We start from the raw sequence: 27,308 nt of genomic DNA on the forward strand, positions 1-27,308 counted from the left end.
GCCTTGCTAGGGTGTGGGCATGTGTGCTAGCATGGTGAGGGGTGGCAGAAAATGCCCAGACACTGTGTCTGGAAGGTCCTATCTGAGGCTGCAGAGAAGTGTGGGTGGTATCCCCCACAGAAAATGAGTCGTTGGGCTAGATCTGATTATTCCTTCTGGGAATGCCAATGGGTCACACAGCAGAGAAAAGATTTAAATGTTTAGTACACGTGTGCCAGGAAACTCAGAGAACATCAGGGTCACTCACCTCCATAGGTCTGAGACTTCTCTCCACCTACAATAGAAGAAAGGTAGAGATGTCACCGGAACTGTGTCTTTTCTGAGTCATGTCCTTTCTCTTCTTTTACACCTACCTAATATTTCCCTTTGACCTCCACCCCCACCCTTACTACATTCTCCTTGGGCCTGTTCAGTACTGTCCTCCTCTCTCCTCCTTAATATCAAGTCTGAGAACATCAATTGCATGCTGATGATACCACAGGCACCATGTAAGTGCCTTCCCAGCTGAGACCCGGCAGATCTATTCTGTATGTATCTACACTCCCATACCTGGGCGCAGGTGTCACTGTGTGTACACGACTATGTGTGTGTGCACTAGAATCCATCTGTCTCAAGCTGTATTACGTCCTGCCTACTTTTGAAAGAACTGGACAACTTAATGAGGAAATTTCACATACTGTTTTTTATTAAAAGCAGTTCTAATAAATCTATCACAACTGAGCCATTGTGGCTATTTCTTTTTTAAAATACACTTTTTTCCCCTTCCCTGTTTTTCTCATTCTTTTAATTCTTACATTCTTTGTTTCCTTCTCAGCAGCCTACAGATTATGTAAAGCAATTAGTTAGGTTCCCAGCATAGGGAAGGCCCTTCATCTAGAGAGTTCCATCCCCCTGCTCCTCCTTTCCTTTCAAGTGCACCCTGGATGTTCCCTGGTGCCTTGCTGGGCTGGAGAGTCTATGGGCCCCTCCTGGAGAGAGATTGAGGGCCCTTTTCTCTATTAAAAAAACACAACTCCTTGTGCTTCCCCAAATCAGAAACCCTTCTTTTTCCCTCCCTAAAGGCATCAGGGACATTTCTCAGCCCTGGGCAGATTTAAGGATGAGGACAGAGCAGGGAAATATCCCAGCACAGAGTCTTAGATGTGAATTCAGAGATAATGTCAGAGGCACTCACCAGCCATGAGTAGGAACTCTCTCTTCTCTACAATGGAAGAAATGTGAAGAGTCATTAAGATGCTTAAAGCAGCGATACCCAGACATGCCAGGGTCCCTGGGGGAATCAGAACTTACCGAATTCACGCAGGAGCTTCTCTAGAAAATAAGCAGGAAAAAAAATTATTGTTATGGGGATCCATCTGGGAGAACTTCTGGAACATAAACCTTACAAATGACCCAGTGAAGGGTTGGGTGCACGGGGTTGGGCAGGGTCAGGTTCTTGGGTTCCCTCCCATAAACCATCGCAATAGCTTCCCTTCCTGGTCCGATACCTCTTGCCCTTCGTTCTAAATCCTTTTCTGCTTCTTCTCTCTCTTTTTCCCGGGATAGAACCTGTTTCTCCTTCTACTTTTGCCAGAGGAAGTAACCCATCCCTGCGAGAAGCAGCAGCAAGACAGGTAGGGTTCCAGCCAGGGTTGCCATCCAGGTACTGGCCCTCCAGAAGAAGGGGTCTGCAATGGAATGGAGCTTTAGCCTCTCACCCCCAGGGCAGGGATCACAGAGTTGGTCTCAGGACATGAATGTTCCTTCTCCTTCTAAAGTATCAGGGAACTTTAGATAAGACTTCGGTAAACTCTTACTATAACATAACGATATTACTTGTCTTGAACTGTCTGCTTCTCACATCTGAATATGAGTTACTTGAGCATCACAATCTTATGTGTTTTCTAATTTAGTTTTTCATATGTTACATTTACGTGGTTCAAAGATCAAAAAAATATAAAAAGTCATCCAGGTCTCCCATCCATTCCCTCCTCCCTTTCCCCATTTATTAACTTCTCATTAATCAGCTTAATATGGTGGGTGGTTAAGAGTAGGAACTTAGGAGCTGGAGAGCCTGGGTTCAAATTCTGGCTCCTCCACTGGACTGGCAGTGTGATCTTGGACTAATTACTTAACCACTCTGTTCCTGGCGTCCTAATCTGTAACATGGGATAATAATAGTACCTCACTCATAAGGTTAAAAAAATTCAATTGATGCTTATAAAGTGCCTGACACATAGTGAGTGCTATGCAAGTGTGTATTAAATTTTAAAAATATAAATATATTCTTATATTTTCTTGTTTACACCCAAGATAGCATTAGATACAAACTGCTCTGCATCTGGCTTTCTCTTTATCTTAGAGAACCTGCCATATTAGTACAGAGAAAATGTCTGTGTTTTCTCTCCCAGCTGTGCAACATTCCATTGCATGCCAGTTTCCCATTGATGGACATGTTCATAGTTCCTAACTTTTTGCTATTATAATTACTGCTGTAAGAAATCAACTTTTCATGGTTTATTTCATAAAAATGCAAGCATTTCTGTCAGAGAAATTCCCAGAAGAGAGATTTTGGATCAAGAAATATGTGGTTTGGAGAAATACTGCTATATTGCTGGCATTAGAAGTTAATGCCAATTTATACCAAAAATATACCAAATTATACCAACAAATGTCTAAGAGTAACAATCTCCCCACAATCCTGCCGTCATAATATGTGATCTGCCGCCTTGGTTTTGTTTTCTTTTCTTTTGTTGACAATTTCACAAGTAGAAAATATTTTAACACGTTCCTCTATTGAGAGAGATGAGACATCATCTCATGTGTTATTTCCTTTTCTGTGAACTAATAATTCATGTACTGTGCTCATTTTTCTACTGGCTTGTTTTATATTTTAAGGAGAATAGTTCTTTCTGTAAGATATGAGTTGTACATGTTTTTCCCATTTTGTCATTTGTCTCTGCTTAAGAGTCTGATCTTTACCATTTTCCCCCAATTCTCACTGCCTGTCACAGTTTCTGCCACGTAGGACTTAGGCAGTAATATATGTGACAAAAATACAGCTTTATGGGGAAAAGAAACATCCAGAAACATGCCTGGAGTAAGAAAGAGGCTCAAGATCCCTGCTCTGTGCCTCATATTCACTACAGAGAGCCAAGACAGCAACAGAGAATCACACATTCTCCTTCTTTCAATAGCCATAGCCCAGCACCATTTACCTGAGGCTAAGCAGGTACTGACCTCCAATGGAAATCCTGGCGGTCTTTTCCTGGCTGAGGAGGGGATTTCTGATGATACAGGATACCCCTTCCCCAGAGCTGTCTTTCACGATCACAGATGATGCGATTATATACAAGCCTTCTCCATCTGCAACCGAAGATGCTGCCAAAGCCGGCATGTCTTCTCCTGTGGCATCTCTCCACTCTATTTGGAGCTGAGGATACCAACCGGTGGATGTGCACTCCAGACGGATCCCTCCATCCTCATAACCCCTCATTTCAATGTGAAAATCAGAACCCAGGGCTGTGGAAGGATAAATGAGCCTGAATTCTTTGGAGCCTCCTTTATCAGGGAAAGTCTCAACAAGAATTGAATGACACACTCACATTAGGTAATTCAAGAGGGGTTTCATTAAGGAGCTGTTTACAAAAGCATGGTCATGGTGAGGGGAAAACTACATGGGATAGAGAAAAACACCAAGACCAGGAACAGTGGAGCTGTTACTACCCACCCCAAAACCCAAAGGGAGGAGGAGAGGAAGCCATTTTAAAGACCTAAAATAAGATGGCAATGTAGAGAGGGCTTTCTTAAGAGGAACGGTGATCTTCAGGAAGCGAATGCAGCCAGCTAGAGGTGGTCCTGCAGGGAACAAGCCATGAGGATAAGTGCCTAGTCCTCTCTCTCCTCTCACCCTCCTTCCATCTTCTGCTATGGCTCCCCATTAGCCAAACCCAGCCAGAAGCCACAGGGCAAGAGAGTGATCTGAGAAAGAGAAATGCAACCCTTGACGTCTGGACATCTGCCTGGTCTTGGTGATCTCCTGTTGAACATAAGCAACTTCATTGAACATCAACATCAGACAAGGGCACTTTGTCACTATGATGGGTCAAGACAAAAACATGACCACTCACACAATCGTGTTTGAATATAGAGAAAAATATGAACACTGTCCAAACCACAATCATGACCAAACATTTCCCTATCCTGGCTATGAGTGACTGCTGCTCCTTGACCAATTACAATTTTAACCTCACTCTAGTCTTCCTCCAAGATAAGACGTCTTAAGACAGCCACCCACAGAATCACACCCTTCACCTTCCTGACAGCTTCCAATCCAGAGAAAGCCCCACTTCCATTTACCCTCTCCCAACTCCAAACTAACAGAAGCCCAAGTTCTATACCAAGTCTTCTCTAACACCCTCTTACTGAGACACCCCATGGTTCCCACAGGACATGCATTCTCCCCCCGCTGCAAGAAGTATAAAAACAACTTGGTCAACTCCGGGTGTGTTCCTAGGGGCCTGTCGTGGGACAACATTGGCAGCACAGATGCTGTCCCATAGGTCAGCCTCCCAGGGCCCACAGCAACATGCACCTGGATAGACTACTGAAGCTACCTGGAACACAACTGAATCCAAACACCTGTGTGCCACCACGGAGGAGATGTTTCCTTATCCTTCCTATCCTCGATCTTCCACTTCCCTGCTTAGACCGTGGTGGCCAGCATGAGGGAGCTCTTTACTTGACGTTATAGGGTACAGGGGGAATTTTTCCTGGAGGAATACCTGTGCCTCTCCCAAGCGCCTAGAGAAACAAAGAGGGAAGGCAGTGGAGGCAGATCCCGGTTAATAGCCAGGATGCTCTGAGGGGGATTAGGAGCATGAACTCCGCCTCTGCCCCCAGGTCCCACAGCAGAACGAGCTCAGAATAAAACTAGGAGACTCACCTGCAACCTCCAGCTCCACCATGGCTTTTTCAGAGAAGTTTTCATCTTGGAAATAACACAGGTAGCTTCCGTTGTCAGAGGCTCTGACATCGTAAATTCGGAGAGTAGCCTTCCCTTCAGTGATGCCATCTCTTAAAATAGAAGTTCTCCCTCGATACTCTGCCATCTGTTGCTCTTCTACTTCCTGCCCGTTTGCATACTCATATACTACCTGCCCAAGGCTGGATCTCACCCACATCAGCTCCATGGTCTCTGCGCTCATCTTGGGGGACACATGACAGGGCAGATCAGCGTCTTCACCCACCATGGCGAGGATGGGCCCAAAGGGTCCAATCACAGAAAATTGAGCTGGTCAGCAAAAGGAGAAGCTCCATCAGAGGGAGTTGGGGCCATGAGGGTAAGAGCGAGGGGTCTTAGGCAGGGAGGTGAGATATGAAAAACCTAGAGAGGAACAGGATCCAAACAGAAGTACAATTTGTCTTAATGGCATTTGCGCCTTCAATCTGGGATGGGACTTCCAGGTATGAGATGTTGTCAGAGGTTCTGACTGGATGCTAATAGGTAACTGTCTCCTTCAGATGCATGAAAGCAGAATGTTTCCTACCTGAGCAAGGGGTAAGCAGCTGGACCAAGACGAGGCAGACAAGGAGGTCAAGCAGAGGGAAGTCTAGGGAACTTGCCATTTTCCTCTGTGCTGCAGAGAGACCCCAAAAAGAGTCAGGCAGAAACTACAACCTGGAAGAAGATGGCGAATTCCACATCAAACCTCCACCTCCCCAGAGCCAGCTCAGAGTGAAATACACAGTTGCTAGTGTGGTGACTCAAGATCTTCCTCTGCCAAAATGTCTGCTTGGGAGTCTCTTAACGTTTGAGTTTCAAAAGGGAAAATCACTCATAAAAATATGTAATGCTAATGCCAAAAATATGTGCATACATTTAACATATAAATGTTATGTGTGTAGTGTTAAATGTACATGAATTATCCCTAACCCATCAGGAAATCCTAGGCTCTACTGGCCAAATATGTCAGAATCCTTCCGCTTTCCCACACTTCCACTGCTACAGCCAGGTCCAAACCTCCGCCGCCACACTCTGATAATGCAGGACCCTCCACTCTGGGTCCCCTGATTCCACCTGTGTCCCCTACAGTCTATGTTCAACACAACAGCCAGAACATTCCTTGAGTCACATCATGTCACCCCTCTGCTCAGCACCTTCCAGTGGCTCCCAGTTCACTCAGAGTAGATGCTGAAGTCCTCACAATGGCTAACATGGCCCTCCAGGACCTGCACCTCTCACTTCCTCTCCCCTGCTCTCCTCGTCTGCTCCAGCCACACTGGCCTTCTTGCTGGTCCTTGAACAGGCCAGGACAGAGGGCCTCAGCCCTGACTCTTCCCTCTGTCTGGAACCATTTCCCCCCAGACACCCACAACGCTCACTCCCTCACCTCCTTTAAATCTTTTCTCTAAAGTCCGTTCCTCCATGAGACCTTCTCTGACCACAGGATTATGACAAACTGCTCCAGTCCTCCTGTGCCTGATCTCTTTCCCCGTTGAATTTTCACCATCTAACGTACCATGTTTTTACCATCTGTCTCCATCTGCTCGAATGGAAGCTCCACAAAGCAGAGATATTTATATATTTTGTTTCCTCATGTATATCAAGCCCGCACAACAGTGTGTGGGTCACACGGAACACTCAGAAAATATTTGTTGAAAGAGTGAAGGGATGAGGGGTAACATATTAACCTGTTAATACTCAATAGCATTTTAAATCGGTTTAGATGATCACATTAGCTAGTTGTCATCTGACAGGAGGGGAGGTGGAGACTTGTGAGACAAGCATGTGTCTCTATAATGACATGCTCTTTTGGTTTGGCTTAGAGAGCAGAGCTTGACCTCTTGTGCTCCCACTGGGACTTGCCTATATTAATGGATTTATTCCTAATTTTCAATGAGGTGGTTTCAAGGAGTCAGCATGTCCTGATATGCATGTAAGAATGTTACTACTCTGTGCCTCAGTGCACTCTTTTCACAACTGTTCCTTGTGGGAAAACATCTCTGAGAAGGAAATTTTTTATTTCCAGTCTTCACCAATGAAGTGTGAAGTGTTTACCAATGCTTCCAGTGTTCACCAGTGCTCTTTGGCAGATGGCCTCCTGGGTCACCCGCAACAGATAAGTTCCTCGTCTTAGTCTTTCCACTGCTCGAGAAGTGCCTTTTCGAGGCAGAGATGTAAAAGCTGACAGTTGCAAAGTAGGGGCAAATATGTCAAGCTAAGAGCACACAGCAGCCCAACAAAGCTCAGGCCTCTAGGAAGTGCTGAGGTCCTCTTGGCTCAGAGGCAGGGCCCCTGTGACTCCCCACTCACAGCCCAGTGCTCCCCACTCTATCGTGGCTCAGAAAAGTACCTCCACCATCTTTTACGCATGGTCTGTGGCATCACTGTGAACCTTCGTGTTAAGGGAAGTGTGGGGCCCTTGCCAGCTGGCAAGGCTTGATTCTAGCTGGAGTTCTAGCTTGGCTTCCATTCTAACTACCCCAGAGTTGGCTGCATCCCTATATAGTGGAGGGTCTGAGAGCAGGCCTAGGTGGATTACTCAGAGACAGGACTGAGATCACTGGACCTAGCCCCCTCCTTTCTCCCTTGGTCCTCTCCCATCACGTATCTTCTCCTTCCCTGAAGATGTCAGGTGGAATGGGGTGCTGATAAATGACTTGAGAGTGTGCCCATCTGGGCAGCAACACTGCGGACTCCTCTAAGCCCCAACCCATGGCCGTGACTAAGTTAAACCCACGCCCCCATCAGACTCAGGTTAAGATCTAAGCAGACTCCTGGTGGACACTCTGGAGTCAGTCAGAGGCTGAACCCACCACTTCTAAATCAGAAGGCTAGTGAACGGGAGAGCTGGGAACAAGACCAGGCCTCACCCATCTTTTCGTTCATTTGTTCATCAAATATTCACTGAGCACACACTATGTGCCAGGCCCACTATATGTTAGATGTAGGAACAAAAAGCATGTGGAAACTAGGTAATGGCTCTATGGTTCACAAGCTGTGTGATCTTAGCCATGTGACAAAACCTATTTGAGCCCAGTCACTCATGAAAGAACGTGAAATATAAACTTTAAAATGTGCATTAATGGTCCAGCAATTCTACTCCAGATATCTGGTCCAGCAAAGCACTTCCCTGGGTCCAGAGAGAAGCATGTGTAAGGATGACAGTGCAGCACTATTTTTAAAAGTAAAAAAGTGATCAACAGGGCTGGCCCTGTGGCGCAGCAGTTAAGTGCGCAACTCTGATTTAGCGACCCAGGGTTCGCAGGTTCAGATCCTGGGCATGCACTGAAGATGGGCACGGATGTTAGCTCAAGGCCAGTCTTCCTCAGCTAAAAGAGGAGGATTGGCAGATGTTAACACAGGGCTGATCTTCCTCACAAAAAAAAAGGTCTAAAGGGACACATGCTACACTGAGAATTGGGGATTGAGTGAAAGATACTTTTGTCCTTTGCACCCTATACTTTGAAAATTATTTGAATGTGTTAAATTTTAAAAGTTTTCATGTATAACTTAATTAAGGATTGTTACAAATAATTATAGTGACTGCAACATACTAGTTGTTCAGAAAATACCAACTCCTCCAAAACAAACCAGCATGAGGCCCGCAGTCACGGTACCTGCAAGTCCGGGAACTGCCGGGGGACAAGGGAGCAGGAGTCTGTGCAGCTGGCTCTCCTTCAGACCCTTGTCTGAAACCTGGACACACCCTCAGACAGAATACTGCCTTTCAGCTCGTCCTCTGCTCGTCAAACTGCTCTCGATGCTGCTAGAGAGAGGACAGTATTATCATTAGTACAATAGGTAACAGCTTCTCTACTGTCCTCAGAGTGGGGAATATGTTTTTACTTATTTTTTAGGTTATTTATTGTTTTATCCAATATAAAATTGCTTATAAACAATTTTAAGGTGAAGGAAAATATAAAAGAATAAAATTCAAATAATCTGTGATAGTAATCATATATTTTGCTTTATGGGAATGTAAATATTTCTGGAAGTATTTTGGCCATATGTTTGTACCAAATGTCATCAAAACACTTCATTTTTTGACCCCAAATTCCATTTGCAGAAGTTATTCTTAAAGAAAAGAAATCAGATGTCACCACAAAGATTTATGTTTAAGGCTGTTTATCATAGTAAAATCTACTATAGCAAAATGTACATACAATTTAAATATTCAATTTGAATCCAATTTTATTACAATTATAAACAAAAACTCTTTATTAAAAACATGATTCCTCGTGACTGTATGGAAATCCCCTGCGATCAGACCATGTGTTAACTGTCCTCCAACTGTTGCATATGTATGTGTATGTAGTATCGGAGGCTGGTTCAGATTTTTCTAAACTGTAACTAATTCTGTAAGAAACAGTGTTACATATAAATGTTTAAAGCACATCTCTCGGGCCGGCCCCATGGCTTGGAGGTTAAGTGTGAGCGCTCCACTACTGGCAGCCCGGGTTCGGATCCCGGGCACGCACCGATGCACCGCTTCTCCAGCCATGCTGAGGCCCTGTCCCACATACAGCAACTAGAAGGATGTGCAACTATGACGTACAACTATCTACTGGGGGGCTTTGGGGGTAAAAAAAGGAGGAGGATTAGGCAGTGGATGTTAGCTCAGAGCCGGTGTTCCTCAGCAAAAAGAGGAGGATTACCACGGATGTTAGCTCAAGGCTAATCTTCCTCACAAAAAAAAACAAAAACAACAACAACAACAAAAAAAATAAATAAAGCACATCTCTCTTGAGAATTTCTTAGGATATATCCCCAGAGATGACCAGCAGATATTACAAGAGTCCTTTGCTCCTTTCCTTTCTGACCACAGGAAGTTCTTAAGAACGTGCAGTTGGGAAGTTTCTTCGTTCAAGTTGTCTCCCTCCCACCAGATTTCCCAGTGCAAGTCCTTACCTTTTGCATTGCCTCTCGCCCACACATCCCTTCACCACATACACAAGCACCAAACCCCTTTCTCTGGGTGTACCCACTCTCAGCTTTTTAGCCTCTCTCTTTCTAGTGCCTGAGGCCCTAGCTGTTACAAATTTCCCCCACTTACACTTTGGCATTCCCATATGAAAATCAGAGCCCATAGAATGAAGGTAATCAACAGTTCTCCATTATGGTTAATAGTCTGCTCTGGAAGAAAGGGAAAAGAAAGAAAGGCTGCTCACTGTGACAAACAGGAACAGAGTCTCTTTTTGGAAGAATTGGTCTTTCAATTGGCTCGGGTGGTGTTGCTCATCAGTTGCTGGGCAGAAACCAGTGCGGAAGGTTAGAATGAAAACTGAAACTATATAGGATTGCAAATAATGAAGAAAAATTACAGCCCTGATTACCACACTGTTTGTGTCTCTCTGTGTTTACCTATTTTAGTCATTCATGTGTATGTTTGTGTATAATCAGTATTTCATTATATACACCTGTTATGTCTTTTATATCACAATAGATTTATCAGCAGAGCTAAGCAGAAAAATTACAAGATTTTAATGTGTGAAGAGAGGAAGACGTGCATTATTACAATGTTTCTGTGGCCATTTGCTAACATCCGTGTACATGTAGGTGGGCACACGGAGGAGGACGTCCTTTACAGCAGAGGCAAATGGAGGTATGTACAGAAAGAAAACCAGACCCCCTCCACCTTTTCAGCACCTCTGAACCTCAGGTCTCAGATCCACGACCACATCATATAATGTTCATGCTCCAGAGGCAGCACTGCCAGTGACTGATGGGCACGTCTCACATTTTTCAGAACCTTCTTATTTGGAGTGTTGCTGAGCAGCTTCCTTCGCCCTCTGTGCCTTATTTGTGCTACATTCTTGTTTTCATGTGTATTTGTTTCTACTCTGCCTACAGGATTCTGTATTGTCTGAGGTTAGACTCCGCATAGTCTGTGAATGTTGTTTCTGTACGGTGCCTTTTGGAAAAACTGGTCCTACTGTGGCCTAGGGCCTCTCAAGACACTTTAGTGTCATCTCAAGGTGGCGATTAAGCTCCTGGGGCTGTGATATGACCTTGGCTGATGGAATTTGATAATATTCCAAGTTTGAATTTAGACTCTGTGGTAGACAATGTTGATTGCTTGTGCAATACCTATTCCCTGCTGTTTTTTAGTAATCAAACTCAGTTTTGGGAGGTCCTGCCATGTGCCCATTCCTCTTACAGATAGGAGAAACCAAGCGACTAAGTTTGAGCCAATGATTTGTAGGTGGAAGTTGTTGGGCTGTGTTTCTCAAGAGAGGTCTGTACTTTTCCCACTTCCTCCTTCCTTTTAGAACATGGTCCTTGGAGCTGGAGTGCAGGGACCATTTCATGACCATGAGGCAACCTTGAGAATGGAAGCCACCTGCTGAGATGGCAGAAAATAAAGATGGAGGGAGTCTGGGGTATGGATGCTTCTCTGAGCTCCCAGACCAGCTGTGGACTGCTGCCCTCTGAATTCATTTTACGTGGAAGGAAAACAAACCCTTGTTTTGTTCAAACCCGTGGTACTTCTGGTCTCTGTTATCAGCAGCAAAATACAATTTTCCTTTCCCCACCCCCAACTAACAAAAGTTTACCATGAAACTTTTTAAACATATAGCAAAGTTGAAAGACATTTTCAATGAACACCAAATATACCTATGATGGTGCTCAGGGCAAGCTGCCCCAGGAAGCACCACTCTGGTATGCGGATTATTTCGAGCTGAAGACAATAAGGACTCCGAGAGCTCAGGAAAAATATTTGAGTTTCCCCTCCCAAACTGCCTAAAGAATTTAAAACCAAAAAAAATCTGTTTTAGGAAGGGGTTATTATCATGACTGCTATAAAAGATAATTTAGGATAGAGGTTACAATAGAAAAGGCACCAACAAGCCCATCTTATCGGGAGTCCTGTCTCTGGCCACATTCTTTGGATGGCCCTGCAAGGAGTTGCCAGACAGACATTTACATTTATAAGGGAAATCTCCATTTGTAAAGGTATCTCCCTCTCTGTTTGGAGAAGAGAGGGGGATGAGCTCATTTCTAGTGACTTATCAATGTGGAAGGTGATGACTTAAATCTGTGTAATAAACCTTACTCTTGTTTACTGTGCTTTAATGGTAATCTCCTGTAATTGACTCCCCCACCCCCAAAATCCTCCTTTGTCATTGGCTGAAAATGATATTTAAGATGAGAATTTCTGCTATTGTGTTGAGAAACGCAGTGTCCCTGCTTTCTCCCATGTATACATGTTATTAAACTTGGTATTATTTTCTCCTGCTAACCTGTCTTGTTGATTATTTGGCCAGCCAGAAGAACCTTAAGGGAAAGGGCAGAGGGAGATTCTCTCTCTTCCCCCGACACCTACTATCTAGATTCTACAGTGAACATTTTACTATATTTTCCTTATTATAATTAATCCTTCTGTTCATCCCTTATAATTAATCCTTCTGTTCATCCCCTATTCATCCTTCTTTCTTTGTTTATCTATTTGATGCCTTCTCAAGTAAGTTGCATGACAGTGTCAAGATAGTGGCATAGGCAGACTCTGAACTCACCTCCTTCCATGGACACAATGAATTTACAGCTACTCCTGGAACAATCACCTCTAAGAGAGAACTGAAAATTGGATTTAAAAAAAAACGACAACAAGAGTCGGTGCTGACTGTGGTGGAAGTGGCAGAAATTCCTTTCTGGAGAGAAAAAAGCCAGCCTCTAGCTGTGAGGCTGCACAACTGTCCGAAGTAACCTTAGGTTGTGAAGCCTTCCCTGGAGGAGTAGGGGATCTGAGCAGGGGAGCATTACCACAATAAGCAGTGCGGGGGAAGAGGGAGAATACCCCTTTGCCCTTTCCCTTAAGGTTCTTATGGCTGGCCAAATAATTAACAAGACAGGTTAGCAGGAGAAAATAATATCAAGTTTAATAACATATATATATGGGAGAAACCAGGGACACTGCGTTTCTCAACACAATAGCAGAAATTCTCTTCTTAAATACCATGTGCAGCCACTGACCAAGGAGGATGTTGGGGGTGGGGGGAGTCAGTTACAGGAGATTACTACTAAAGCACTGTAAACAAGAGTAAGGTTATTATGCAGATTTAAGGCCTCACTTTCCACATTGATAAGTTTCTAGAAATGAGGTCATCCCCCCCTTCCCAATACAGAGAGGGAGATACCTTTACAAATGGAGATTTCCCTTATAAATGTAAATGTTTGTCTGGCAACTCCTTGCAGGGCCATCCAGAGAATGTGGCCAGAGAGACAGAACTTCTGATAAGATGCGCTTGTTGGTGCCTTTCCTATTGTAACATCTATTTTACATTATATTACAGCCATCAGATAGAAGATCTGTTCCAGGAAGGAGTTACTATGTCAAATTCTTTAGGCAGTTAGTGGGGAGGTCAAATGTCTGTCAGAGCAAACAATCAAGGTAAAGAGATATATTCCAGGGTGGCCAAATCTTGATCTCCCACAGCAGTTTTTAGACTCAGCACAACTGAGACAAGTGTCATAATACCTGGTCTTGCTGGCTATTAACAAGAACTGGAAATATCCCCAGAGAAGCTATCAGACAAAAGGGAAGAAAAGCCTGCTCTTAAAAGGCACATGCACAAATGCACCCATTTCAGAAAGCAACCTAAAAACACCAGAAAGAAAGTTGCACAGTCTTTTGGTGAAAAGAGACTCACCTGATAGTCTCTGGGTGCATGTTGGTGACAGGTAAGATCTCTTCAGACACTGAGACATTGGTGGTAGCCATTATTGTGACCTAGTACAGGCGTGCTGACACAAGTGTTGGCAGATGCCATTGGAGTCCTTCCCCTGGCCTGTTAGCACAGGGGTCTGCCCCACCCACTAGAGCACCAATTTAATGTAGCTCAGCCAGGGCAGGCAGCCCACACTAGGGCCTGGCCCCACCCAACAGCAAGCCCTTAGGCAACTTGTGAGCCTACATATGCACAGTGCCCGGAACTTCTGCAAGCGGGGGAGTAGGTCTGCCTCTGTGGGGTAAGGCATGCATGAGGGGCAGGCCTGTTTTGCTGGAGTGTGTGGAGTCTCTGCAGTGGGATGACTGGGTCCACTTCAGTGGGTCAAGGCATGTCCACAGGGCAACACTTTGTTGACGTGGTGTGTAGGCCTGCAGGGAGTGGGATCTGTCAGCTATAGCAGACTTGTGCTTCCCAAACTGCCACATAGGTGATTGGCCCTGTGGGGGGAAGAGGGAGAATCTCCCTCTGCCCTCTTCTTTAAGGTTTTTATGGCTGGCCAAATAATTAACAAGACAGGTTAGCAGGAGAAAATAGTACCAAGTTTAATAACATGTATACATGGGAGAAAGCAGGGACACTATGTTTCTCAACACAATAGCAGAAAATCTCGTCTTAAATACCATGTTCAGCCAAGTACAAAGGAGAATGTTTGAGGTGGGGGGAGTCAGTTACAGGAGATTACCACTAAAGCACTGTAAACAAGAGTCAGGTTATTATGCAGATTTAAGGCCTCACCTTTCACATTGATAAGTCTCTAGAAATGAGGCCATCCCCCCTCTTCCCAAAACAGAGAGGGAGATAGCTTTACAAATGGAGATTTCCCTTATAAATGTAAATGTTTGTCTGGCAACTCCTTGCAGGGCCATCCAGAGAATGTGACCAGAGAGACAGAACTTCTGATAAGATGGGCTTGTTGGTGCCTTTTCTATTTTACATTTATCTTACATTATCTTTACAGCCATCATGATAGATGATCTGTTCCAGAAAGGAGCCACCATGTCAAATTTTTTAGACAGTTAGTGCGAGAGGTCAAATGTCCCTCAGAGAAAACAGTCAAGGTAAAGAGATTTATTTTACGATGGCTAAATCTGGATCTCCCACAGCCCCATCTTTCAAAGCCTGAAACAATTGAGTACTACCATGCCTGGGGGCGGCCCCACTCAGCTGCGACCCTGAGAAAGATGACAATAGCTTTTCAGGCCAGAGGCCTGCAGCAATTGTAAGCCCCTGAGTCTAGCAAACAGCCATGCTGGGGGCCTACTCACTTAACAGAAAAACTGCAACAGGAATATGCTATTAGACCTTGGAGCCAACTGTGCTGGGGTTCCCCAAATCAAATAAAGTGACTGAAAGGACCACAGTGTCCTTATGCAGCTGAGCATTACAAGAAGCTGGCCAAGGGGACAGCCTAACCTCCCCAGGCACCTGCAGCAAGACCAACCCTGCCACAACAGAAGGAAACACATGGCCACACAGGGGACACTCCTGGAACATTTGGAATTGGTGACAAGTGGGAAGCACATTGCTGGGCCTCGTAAGGCATCTTTTACATAAAGCCAACTCTCCAAGATTGTGAGATGTAGCTGTCCTACCTAATACACAGATTTAAGCACAGAGAAAGAGGCAAAATGAAGAGACAAAGGAATATTTTCCAAGTAAAGGAACAGGACAAAATCCGAGAAAAAGAACTAAACAAAACACAAATAAACAATCTACCTGACAAAGAGTTCAAACAAACAGTCATAAGGAAGCTCACTGATCTTGGGAGAAGAATGGATGAACTCAGTGAGAACTTCAACAAAGAATTGGAAAATAGCAAAAGAACCAATCAGAAATGAAGAATATAATACTGGAAATGAGAAATTCACTAGAGGGACTCAGTAGCAGAGTAGACGATACAGAAAATGGATCAGCGAGCTGGACAAAAGACTAAAGGAAATCACCCAAGCTGAACAGATAAGAGGAAAAAGAATTAAAAAGAATGAGGACAGTATAAGGGACCTCTGGGACAACATCAAGTGCACTAACATCCATGTTATAGGTGTCCGAGAAGGACAAGAGAGAGACAAAGGGGTGGAGAATATATTTGAAGAAATAATAGCTTAAAACTTTCCTAACTTAAGGAAGGAAACAGACATCCAGGTACAAGAAGCACAGAGAGCACCAAACAAGATAAACCCAAAAAGACCAACTCCAAGACAGGTTATAAATAAAATGTCAAGAATTAGAGATAAAAAGAGAATCCTGAAAGCCGTAAGAGAAAGGCAACAAGTTACATACAAAGGAAACCCCATAAGGCTGTCAGCTGACTATTCAGCAGAAATCTTACAGGCTAGAAGGAAGTGACATGATATATTTAAAGCACTGAGGAAAAACCTACAGCCAAGAATACTCTACCTGGAAAGGTTATCATTAGGAATAGAAGGAGAGATAAAGAGTTTCCCAGACAAGCACAATGTAAAGGAGCTTATCAACGAGAAACAAGCTTTACAAGAAATGCTAAAAGGACTTATTTAAGTGGAAAAGAAAAGACCACAAGTAGAAATAAGAAAATTGCCAAAAAAAAAAAAAACATTAAAATCACTGGTAAAGGCAAATATACAATAAAAGTAGATCTAACACCTACGAAGCTAATATGAAGCGCAAAAGACAAAAGTACTAAAATTATCTATTTCCATAAGAAGGTAATGGATATATGTGTACACACATCAAAAAGCTTAGATATGATCTTAAGAACATAAAATGTGGGAGGAGGGGAGTAAAATAGTAGAGATTTTAGCAAGAAGTCAAATTAAAGAGACTATCAATTTAATATAGATTGCTATACATGTACATTATTATATGCAAACCTTACAGTAATCACAAACTAGAAACCTACAATAAATACACAAAAAATAAGAGAAAGGAACCGAAACATAATACTAAAGAAAGCCATCAAGCCACAAGGGAAGAATTCAAGAAAAGAAGAAAGGAACCGAGAAGAACTACTAAAACACCCAGCAAAAAGTAATGGAATGGCAATAAGTACATTCTTATGAATAGCTCCTTTAAATGTCGATGGACTAAATGCTCCAATCAAGAGGCATAGGGTAGTTGATTGGATTAAAAAAACAAGACCCATATATATATGCTGCATACAAGAGACACACTTCAGACCTAAATACGCTCACAAACTGAAAGTGAAGGGATGGAAAAAGATACTCCATGCAAATGGCAATGAAAAGAAAGCTGGGGTAGCAATACTTTTATCAGACAAAATACAGGTTTTAAAACAAAAACTGTAACAAGAGACAAAGAAGGGCACTGCATAATGATCAAGGGAACAATCCAACAAGAAGGTATAACACTGGTAAATATATATGCACCCAATGTAGGAGCCCCTAAATATATAAAACAATTATTAACAGACATAAAAGGTGAAATAGACAGTAACACAATAATAGGGGACTTTAACGCTCCATTTACATCAATGGGTAGATCATCCAAACAGAAAATCAGTATGGAAACATTGGCCTTAAATGACGCATTAGACCAGTTTGACTTAATAGATATATACAGAACATTCTATCCAAAAACCACAGAATACACGTTCTTTTCAAAAGCACATGGAACATTCTCCAGGATAGATCACATATTAGGCCACAAGACAAGTCTCAATAAATTTAAGAAGATTGAAATAATACCAAGCATCTTTTGTGACCCCTACAGTATAAACTAGAAATCAACTACAGGAAGAAAATAGGAAAAGCCACAATATGTGGAGGTTAAACAAAATGCAGCTGACTAACAATTGAGTCAATGAAGAAATCAAAGGAAAAATCAAAAAATACCTACAGACAGGTGCTGGCCCAGTGGTGCAAGCAGTTGGGTGTGCACGCTCTGCTGCGGTGGCCCGGGGTTCACCGGTTCGGATCCTGGGCGTGCACCGACGCACTGCTTGGCAATCCATGCTGTGGCGGCATCCCATATAAAGTGGAGGAAGATGGGCACAGATGTTAGCCCAGGGCCAGTCTTCCTCAGCAAAAAAAAAAAAAAAAAAAGAGGAGGATTGGCAGATGTTAGCACAGAGCTGATCTCCTCACAAACTAAAAGCAAATACCTACAGACAAATGAAAATGAAAATACAACATGCCAAAATTTATAGGATACAGCAAAAGCAGTACTAAGAGGGAAGTTTACAGCAATACAGGCCTACCTCAACTAACAAGAAAAATCTCAAATAAACAGTCTAACAGTGCACCTAAAGGAACTGGAAAAAGAATAACAAACAAATCCCAAAATCAGTAGAAGGGAGGAAATAATCAAAATCAGCAGAAATGAATGAAATAGAGACTAAAAAAGCAATAGAAAGGATCAATGAAACTAAGAGCTGCTTCTTCAAAAAGATGAACAAAATTGACAAGCCTTTAGCTAGTCTCACCAAGAAAACAAGAGAGAAGGCTCAAATAAATAAAATCAGAAATGAAAGAGGAGAAATTACAATGGACACATCAGAATACAAATGATTATAAGAGAACACTATGAAAAGCTATATGCCAACAAATTGGACAATCCTGAAGAAACAGATAAATTCTTAGAATTATAGAATCTTCCAAAACTGAATCACGAAGAATTAGAGAATTTGAGTAGACCAATCACCAGTAAGGAGATTGAAACAGTAATCAAAAACCTCCCCAAAAATAAAAGTCCAGGACCAGATGGCTTCCCTGGTGAATCCTACCAAACATTCAAAGAAGACTTAATACCTATCCTTCTCAAGTTCTTCCAAAATATTGAAGAGGAGGGGAAGCTTCCTGACTCATTCTACAAAGCCAACATTACCCTGATACCAAAACCAGACAAGGACAACACAAAAAAAGAAAATTACTGGCCAATATCACTGAGGAACATCGATGCAAAAATCCTCAACAAAACACTAGCAAATTGATTACAATAATATATTAAGATGATCATACACCATGATCAAGTGGGATTTATTCCAGGGATGCAGGGATGATTCGACATCCACAAATCAATCAATGTGATACACCACATTAACAAAATGAAAATAAAAATCACATGATCATCTCAATAGATGGAGAGAAAGAATTTGACAAGATACAGCATCCATTTATGGTAAAAACTTTGAATAAAATGGGTATATAAGTAAAGTACCTCAACATAATAAAGGCCACATATGACAAACCCGCACCTAATATAATTTTGAAAGGAGAACAACTGAAACCTATCACTCTAAGAACAGGCACCAGACAAGGAAGCCCACTTTCACCATTCTATTTAACATAATATTAGAAGTCCTAGCCAGAGTAATCAGGCAAGAAAAAGAAATAAAAGGGATCCAAATTGGAAAGGATGAATTGAAACTGTCACTATTTGCAGATGGCATGATTTTATATATAGAAAACCCTAAAGAACCCACCAAAACACTTTTAGAAATAATAAACGAACACAGTAAAGTTGTAGGATACAAATCAACATACAAAAATCAGTTGTGTTTCTATACACTAAAAACGAAGTAACAGAAAAAGAAATTAAGAATACAATCCCACTTACAATCGCAACAAAAAGAGTAAAATACCTGGGAATAAACTTAACCAAAGAGGTGAAATCTGTATAGTGTAATCTAGTGTTTATAGTTTTACTGAAAACTATAAAACACTGTTGAAAGAAATAGAAGACACAAAGAAATGGAAAGATATTATCTCATGCCTATCAGAATGGCTATAATTAACAAGACAAGAATTAGCAAGTGTTGGACAGGATGTGGAGAGCAGGGAACTCTCATACACTCTTAGTGGGAGAGCAAACTGGTTGCAGCCACTGTGGAAAACAGTATGGAGATTCCTCAAAAAATTAAGAATACAACTGACATATGATCCAGCTATTCCACTGCTAGGTTTTTATTCCAAAGAATGTGAAAACATGAATGAGTAAAGATATATGCACCCCTATGTTTGTTGCAGCGTTATTCACAATAGCCAAGACTCAGAAGCAATCTAGGTGGCCTTCAAGGGACAAATGGATAAAGAAGATGTGGTATAGATATACAATGGAACACTACTCAGCCATAAAAAAAAGACAAAATCATGCCATTTGCAAAACCATGGATGGACCTTAAGGGTATTATGCCATGCAAAATAAGTCAAACAGAGAAAGATAGATACCCTATGATTTCACTCATATGTGGAAGAGAAACAAACACATAGATAAGGAGAACAGATAGGTGGTTACCAGAGGGGAAGGTAGTGGGGAGAGTGAAAGGGGTAAAGGACACATATGTATGGTGACAAATAAAAACTAGACTATTGGTGGTGAAAACGATGCAATCTACACAGAAACTAAAATATAATAATGCACACCTGAAAAACTTTACACAATGTTATAAGGCAATATACCCTCAATAAAATAATTAAAAAATAAAAATAAAAAAACTCAAAGTTTATCAAAAGCTTTGCTGCTGGAAATCATATCAATAAGAAGGATCCATTCCATTCTTCACTGGAGGATTCAAGTTACTTTGACACAGAAAAGCAGCCTTGATTTCCCACCCAGATGCTGAACTTCAGATAAGGGGTTTCTGGGTACAACACTTTGTATCTCTTAACTTTATAGTTTCCAAGGAAATAGGGCCCAAGGTCGACTTCTCATTCAGACCTTAAATGAAACCCTGGGAGAGAAATGTATATGAAATGGGGCAGTAAAAATTCATTAATTTAGCAAATTTTAATTGAGATCCTACCATCTAGTAGGCATCAGGCACTGAACTTAAAATTGGTGAGGAGAGGTAGCATAAGGAAATAGTTAAACCATAGACTCTGAAGCCAGGTTGCCAGGGTGAGCTTTACTAGCTGTGTGACCTTGGGCCAGCTACTCATTCTCTCTGTGCCTTAGTTTTCGTATCTGTAAAATAAGGATAATAATAGCATCTGCCTTTTGGCGTTGCTGTTGTGAGGATGAAACGAGATAATTCAGGCAATATTCTTACAACAGTGCTTCATGCAGAATAAGCTGTAAAAATGTATGTTAAGTAAAAAATAGATTTGGTCCTCCTTCTCAGAGCCGATACGTTGGAGTTTTCTTTTGAGGAGAGTGAGATGTCTGGGACTGATGCTAAAGCAATGCAAAACTGAAGGGTGGGCCTCTACCGTTAAACTTAGATGATCGTGATCGATACCGAAATGGATGCAGAGACTTCTTTCCTGCAGGAAATAGATAGGTGTGTGCATATACTTAATAAAATTTCCAGTCCATTTGCACAGCAAGTGCACTTTCAAGAATTTATCCTGATAACCAATGCCATTTGGAAATTTATTCTGTGGAAGTAAACAGAGCTATGCAATACAATTTACATGCAAAGATGTTATAGAAGCATTATTTGTACAGCAAAGAAAGAAAACCATCTCAATTATGAATAGTATAAGATTAGCGTCTAATGTTTAGTTTTTGAAAAGAAGCATGTCATGGAACAATATAGATAGAAGGTCCGATTTTCATTAGAAAAACTGTGTGTGTATGTGTGTGTGTGTGTGTATTTGTATAACCCTAGAAAAAAGTTAAAGAATATGTACTTAACTGTTGATGAAGTAAAATATTTTAAAGGTAGGAAGTTATTCAGGGAAAGGAGCAGTAAATGAATTCACAAACCAGAAAAGAAATCTTGAAAAATCTGGAGTGAAAGATGTCATTGAAAGGGTCCCTGAAATTTCTTGACAAGGAATGACTGGATTTTCAGAGGTGGTAGGATGTGGCATCAGGTGTAAGAATGTTGAATGTAGCATCAAGTCCCGGAACAGCAGGGTGATCTGGAGAAGATACTTTCCTCTGTGCTGTTTATTTAGTATCTCTCAGGGTTGCATGTGGTCAAAATGAAATAAAGTCCTTGAATGAAAAGACTATGAAAACAGCAAAGCCCCTTCCAGATCTAGCTTCCTGCATTCAAGACAACCACTGCTTGTGGGCCTTGGCCTTTCTTTTCTTTATGAGGATCCAGGAGATCAAGGTCAGAGATCACTGTCCAGGCCACTAGTCTTTACTGTTTCCATCAGTATTTCTTGTCTCTTGAGGTTCCTTTTTCAGTTTCCAGCTGGGGTGGCAACACCAGACACACTTCTTAACAAGACTTGGTAGGGCTGGATTGTCCTTCTGGCCCTCTGTACTGTTTAGCCCTGGAGCATATAAACTGTCCCCTGCTATGTCCAGTCCCATGGAGAAATGGGCAAGAATGGCTGCAGCTCTGAGAGCAAAGGTCAGAAGTGCTCCACCTACACAGCTGGCTCTGGTGGAGCTCTGGGACAGTTGTCCCTAGAAGCAGCTCCTCAACTCCGTGCCCAGTTCTCCCCTGGAGGTTCAACTGAGAGAAAGTCTGGGGACTGATGGCCTCAGAGGAAGGTGGTCAGAGGGGTCGTGTGATAGAACCAGAAGAATAAGAAAGGCCAGATGGGCCCAGAGAAAGAGATCTGGAGGAAGGTGTAGATGTGGGACCCATCAGCCACACTATAGAAGGAGATATCCCCAGCCTCATAGTCCAAGAAAATCCCCACCTGTCTGGGTGGCTTGCTCAGGAGGAGGAGGATCCCAGGGGACGTGAGGGCCTGATACTTATTAGCATACAGTTCTACGGCCCAGAATCCATTTTGAGATGACTCTGTGATTCCCCACGTCCATTCTGTGTCTTCCTCACAAACCCCAAGCTCCCAATAAGTCCTGTCGCCCACTTCTCCCTCCCACTAACGTCTCCCTGAAAAGGAGGACTCGTGGGCCAGCACATAAGGGTCAGGAAAAAATTTTCCAGGTGTTTTAGGGAGATCATTCTGTGTGTTTTTCCTCCCCACACTTCAGCGATCTTCAGACAGAAAGCATTCAAAGTTGGCAGTGTCTGGGTCCAGAGTCACGTTAGCTGCAGAAAGAGCACAAGACAAGAGAGAGCCAGGTCAACTCTGGCATCCCAGGGCCCTCAGTGACAGGAAAGAGGGGAAAAGAAGCTGACCCTCACCCACGAAGTCCCATTTCTTCCTCCTCAAAACAGCTAGAGTGATAAGAACCTCCCCAGATGTCCTCAAGGACAGGTTTCAAAGAGCCACCGGGACAGCTTAGAAACTTTTACGAGAAGATCATCCAAATTCCTGAAATCCAGGGGTCCCAGGTGCCTGGAACAGGGGTGTCTAATCAGGAATCCCCCCTTCCCACCCTATCCTCTCCTCTCCCACAGCATTTTGTACAAATCCCTCACGTGTCATCACTGCACTGTTATTGTTTGTTTCATGTTTCTCTCCTCTACTAAACTAGGACCTGAGAAAGTAGAGACTGTGTGTGTTCATCACTGCATTCTCACTGTCTAGCACTGTCAGTCCCTGGCTCCCAACTGGTGCTTACTAATGTCTGCAGAGTGAAGGAATGGAGAAGGTCCTGCAGAGAGCCTTCAGTCGCCCCTCTCTGCCAACCTGAGGCCCCAGGGGATCATGCACAGGGGCTATTTGACCAGGGCATTTTGGCCAACTGTGTAGGATCCCTGATCTAATCAATACCCATTGTTAACAGACTTTCCCAGAATCTTATAGCTTAGAAGAATTATGTGGGAGAAACTCTTATGTGTTCACCAAACACTAGTCCCTGTTTTCCTGGCAACACAGCAAGACGACATTTCTCAGCCTCTCTTGGGTACCCAGGAGGAGAGTTGGCCTCTTCCAGGCCTGGCCCATGACAAACTTTCTGCACAGTATTTCTACCCCTTTTCCTCTATCTGCTGTCTGAATGCAGAGCAGAGTGATGCCCTAGAAAATCTGTGTGGAGCAGAGCTCTCACGTCCCCATATGATCCGTCCTGAACTCTGAAGAGATGAAAAAATACAATTTATTATGTTTAACTAATTAGACGATGGGGTTGTTTCTTATAACAGTTAGCCTACCCTGACCATACAAGCCATAAATGAAATCAGGTCCTTTTACAAGGCTGTTTCTGTGGACAGTTTTCCTATGTGCTGGATACTGAGGACTCACAGATGGTAACATACAGTCCCTGTCCTGTCAAGGAACTCAATCTTGAGACAAACCAAGAAGCAAATAATATCACTTCAAAGAGAAAGTCTACAAAATCCTGTCAGTTCTTCCTTCCAAAAGCCCTCAAATCTGCCCTGTATTTGTCTCACAGGATCCTTTATAATTGATTGCTTTTCTCTTAAGTATGCTTATGAGTCAGTCTCTAAAGCTCAAACTATCTCTTTGGTGGTTCATCTGGAGCCCACACCACAGAGCCAAGCCCCTCTTCGCAGGATCAGTACTTCCCTGCCTGGCCATGCAGTAAAACCAGCCTATCCTCACTGTGTCTCTAATTTCATATTTGTTTTCCATGAAGCTCAGCACTCACCTTCATTTTGTCAAATCCAATCTTCAATTGTCAGTTCCCAACTTATTCCAATTCTCAGTAACATTTGACATAAACATTTCCTCCTTCTTGATATAGTTTCTTTCCACAGATTCTGGCATATATACCCTCCTGGGATTTTCTTCTTGTTCCACTGGTTACTTTTCTCAGTCTCCTTTGCTGCATCTTCCTTTTCCCAACCTCTGAATGTATTTTGATCTTGTGTTCTTTTCTCTCTGAACACTCTCCCTAAGGAATTTCATCCAATCACAGGATTTTAAATACCAAATGTGCATACATAACTCCCAAGTCTCCAGCTCCAGTGTCTTCCAGGCACTCCAGATGGATACATCCAGTTGCCTACTTGACTCCGGTCTAAAAGAGAACTATTAATTTCCTCCTAGAAATTCCCTATAATTCCACCCAGGTGCTTGGGCCAAAAACTCAAGCAGGACCTATCAAATGGACCTGTCAGTAAGTCTTTTTCAAATCTTCCTTCAAAAGATATTCCAAATCCAACAACTACTTTTCACCATCTTCATCAAAGCCACCATGATATCTTGCCTGGAATCCTGCTGTAGCATCCTAACTGGCTTCCTTGCTTCCCATCTTGCCTCTCTATAGTCTATTCTCAACACAGCAGCAGCCAAAGTGATCTTAGAAAAACGTAAATCAGCTGATGTTAGTCCCTAGCTCAGAAGTCCACAATGGTTTCCTATCACACTTAAAATAAATCCAAAGACATCACCATCGTCTGGAACATGTTTCTTGATGTGATCTTAGTTTATCTCTTGCACCACATCTCCTGTCATCTCTAGGCCCACTCACATTGCCCCTTCAAGGCACACGGGCCTCCTTTCAGTTTCTCAAGCACTCTGGATCTTTCCCAACTTGGGATCTTTGTATCTGCCGCCTACTCTGCCTGGAAAAGGGGAAGCCTTGTGTCTTAATATTTTGATTCCTTCCTATCCATTATGTCTTATCTTAAATGTCATCTCCTGAGAAGGACCCTCCCAGACGTCCCTCCTTTATTAAGTGTTCCTTCTTCATTCTCTATTCCTGCATCTGGTTAGTTTTCTCTATGGTCTAGCATATGCAAAGCACTTAGTAAACACACATTGCATAAATGAGGCCATAATAAGAGAAAAACAATACATTACAAAGGATTGTCTGAAGCAGAGCAATGCAGGGAGAGTAGAAGATGAAGTTAAGGGCTACTTAGAAGGAAGAACTGACAGGATTGGCTAGCCTATTAGAATGGGATGATAAAGCAAGAGGAGTCCTGGATGACTGAAGTTCTTGCTCGGGCCATTGAGTAGATAATTGTGCCATTAATACAAATAGCAGAGAAGGAGAAAGAGTGAGAGTGTATTGGAGAGGTGGGGAGAATGTTGAATTTAACTTGGTCTGAAGTGCCATGAGACAATCTTTATAGACAAATTTTAGGGGGCTGGTGGAAGTGGAGTTTAGGAAAGAGATCGAAATAGAAATACAGGAGTACTCCATATGTAGGTTTCCCAAAGAGCACATAGAGGGACCCAGGAAACCCTGAGTAATACCCCTACTTAGGAGGTAGACAAGGAAGAAGAGTCAGCATGTCTTGAGTCAGAATTAACCAGCGGTGAGACCTTGAACAACTTACATGAAATTACTGGGCCTTCTTCATGTTAAGCATAAGGGACCAGAGTAGGTCTATTCCAACTCTACACCATATGAACATGGGCATGTGGGACCAGACTCCCTAGGCTTGTGTCCCAGTGTCACCACCTCCTGGATGTATGATTTGGAGCAAGGTTTTTACTCTTTTTGTAGATTAATTTCCTCCATTGTAAATGGGCAGAATAACATCACCTACCTCTTAGGGCTGTTGTGAGGATCAATAAATGGGAGAATATACGTAAAACTGTCAGATCTATGCCTGGGGCATGGCGGTAGCTGCTCAATAAATGTTAGATATTCAAAAAAAACAATTTACAAGACTTTCTTTAGCCCTCCTTTCTAGAGTTCTCCATGGGGTAACGTTTATGAAGTGGTCTCCCTGCTCTGAGGAGAGATGTGCTTAGGTGGACAGAGTTGCTGGGTCTCCTCTAAGATGCACATGACCCACTTGAGACTGAATGTCATTTGAGTGGAAGCTTTTTAGTTGTACCCTTAGGCCTATGGTGCTGAAAATGTTGAGGAGTAGAAAAATCCAAGGGAGACAGTAGAGGGGGAGTGCTCTGCAAAAGAGAAAAAAAAAAAAAAGGTCTAAACTGATGGAAAAAGGTGCAGATGCTGAAGTGGGATGGGGCAGAACTTGGTCTTCATGCTGCGTGGATCTTCCCTGGGCCTCCATCCATGGCTCACACAGCCAGGCCACTATTTGGAGCTGGAAGACGTAAAAAGAGCACTAAGATCTTTTCTTACAGAGTTCTGGGCCTGAGACCTTAGGAATGAGATGGCCAGTCACCAGCATAGGAACAAGCTTTTCTCCAATCTGCAACAGAAAAAAGAGAGGTGAGTGCTCCTTGGCCAGATCCAGACCTTTCTTGGCCTTTTCTGTGCCCTGGCTGCCTTCCCTTCCCTTCCTTGGTGCCCTCTTTACTCATATCCAGCATCATGATCCTCACAAGGATATGTCCTGGGAGAGGGAGGCAAGAGGAAATAGAATCTGCTCTTTCCCCTTCTTGGTCCCTGAGCATGGACTTGGACTCCACCGGGAGCTCCTTACTCATCTCTTTTCGCTCCCTAAATTAGATGGCTTTGTGCCTCAGTATCTGAAAAGTATCAATATCTGAAAACTCATGTGACGATTACCATTACATGGGACACAGCCCTGGAGACAGGACAGAACTATGTCGGATTCACGCTTCTCTTCTCAGTGACCATGGCCCACTCACTCTCCTGGTCAGGAACTTGATCCCATCTTCTCCTTCCTCTTTTCTAAGACTTAATACAGTGTCCTGCATCCGCAAAGTGTGGCCAATGCCTGGAAAGCTGTGTCTTTGATTTAGTTAGCAAAATGTAGCTAGTCCTTATTGGAAAGCCAGAGGGTAGGAAGCAGGGACACCGGGTAGGAAGCTGCTGTAACACTCCAGGAAAGAAATGATGAGGGCTTTAAGCAAGACCCTGGCCTTGGGGTCAGAAAAGAGAGGAGTGGATTTGATTTTTACTATTAATAACAGCTAAGACTTACATAGAACCTACTATGAGCTTGGCTTTGTGCTGCGCGCCTTACCCATATTAACAACACTAAG

At 42.9% G+C, this 27,308-nt stretch overlaps 2 protein-coding genes and 1 long non-coding RNA gene across 3 annotated transcripts in view; all 3 read right to left on the minus strand.

Annotated features, from left to right (window-relative positions):
- LOC131414023 (butyrophilin subfamily 3 member A3-like) overlaps nt 1-27,308 on the minus strand; it is a 72,982-nt gene that overhangs the window by 2,512 nt on the left and 43,162 nt on the right. The window lies entirely within an intron of this gene.
- On the minus strand, nt 1,072-10,249 carry LOC131414034 (butyrophilin subfamily 3 member A2-like). Its single transcript, XM_058555070.1, is given in 8 exon segments — nt 1,072-1,201; nt 1,291-1,311; nt 1,488-1,667; nt 3,220-3,501; nt 4,925-5,272; nt 5,529-5,659; nt 8,602-8,750; nt 10,038-10,249. Coding segments are annotated over 6 exon segments (951 nt in total). The 5' UTR covers nt 5,608-5,659; nt 8,602-8,750; nt 10,038-10,249; the 3' UTR covers nt 1,072-1,160.
- On the minus strand, nt 21,003-25,804 carry LOC131414040 (uncharacterized). Its single transcript, XR_009222095.1, has 2 exons — nt 24,076-25,804; nt 21,003-22,609 (listed from the first exon to the last, which is right to left on the minus strand). It is a non-coding gene; the product is annotated as an uncharacterized LOC131414040 (long non-coding RNA).

The sequence above is a fragment of the Diceros bicornis genome, chromosome 14 (assembly GCF_020826845.1).
Source record: "Diceros bicornis minor isolate mBicDic1 chromosome 14, mDicBic1.mat.cur, whole genome shotgun sequence".
Classification (NCBI taxonomy): Eukaryota; Metazoa; Chordata; class Mammalia; order Perissodactyla; family Rhinocerotidae; genus Diceros; species Diceros bicornis.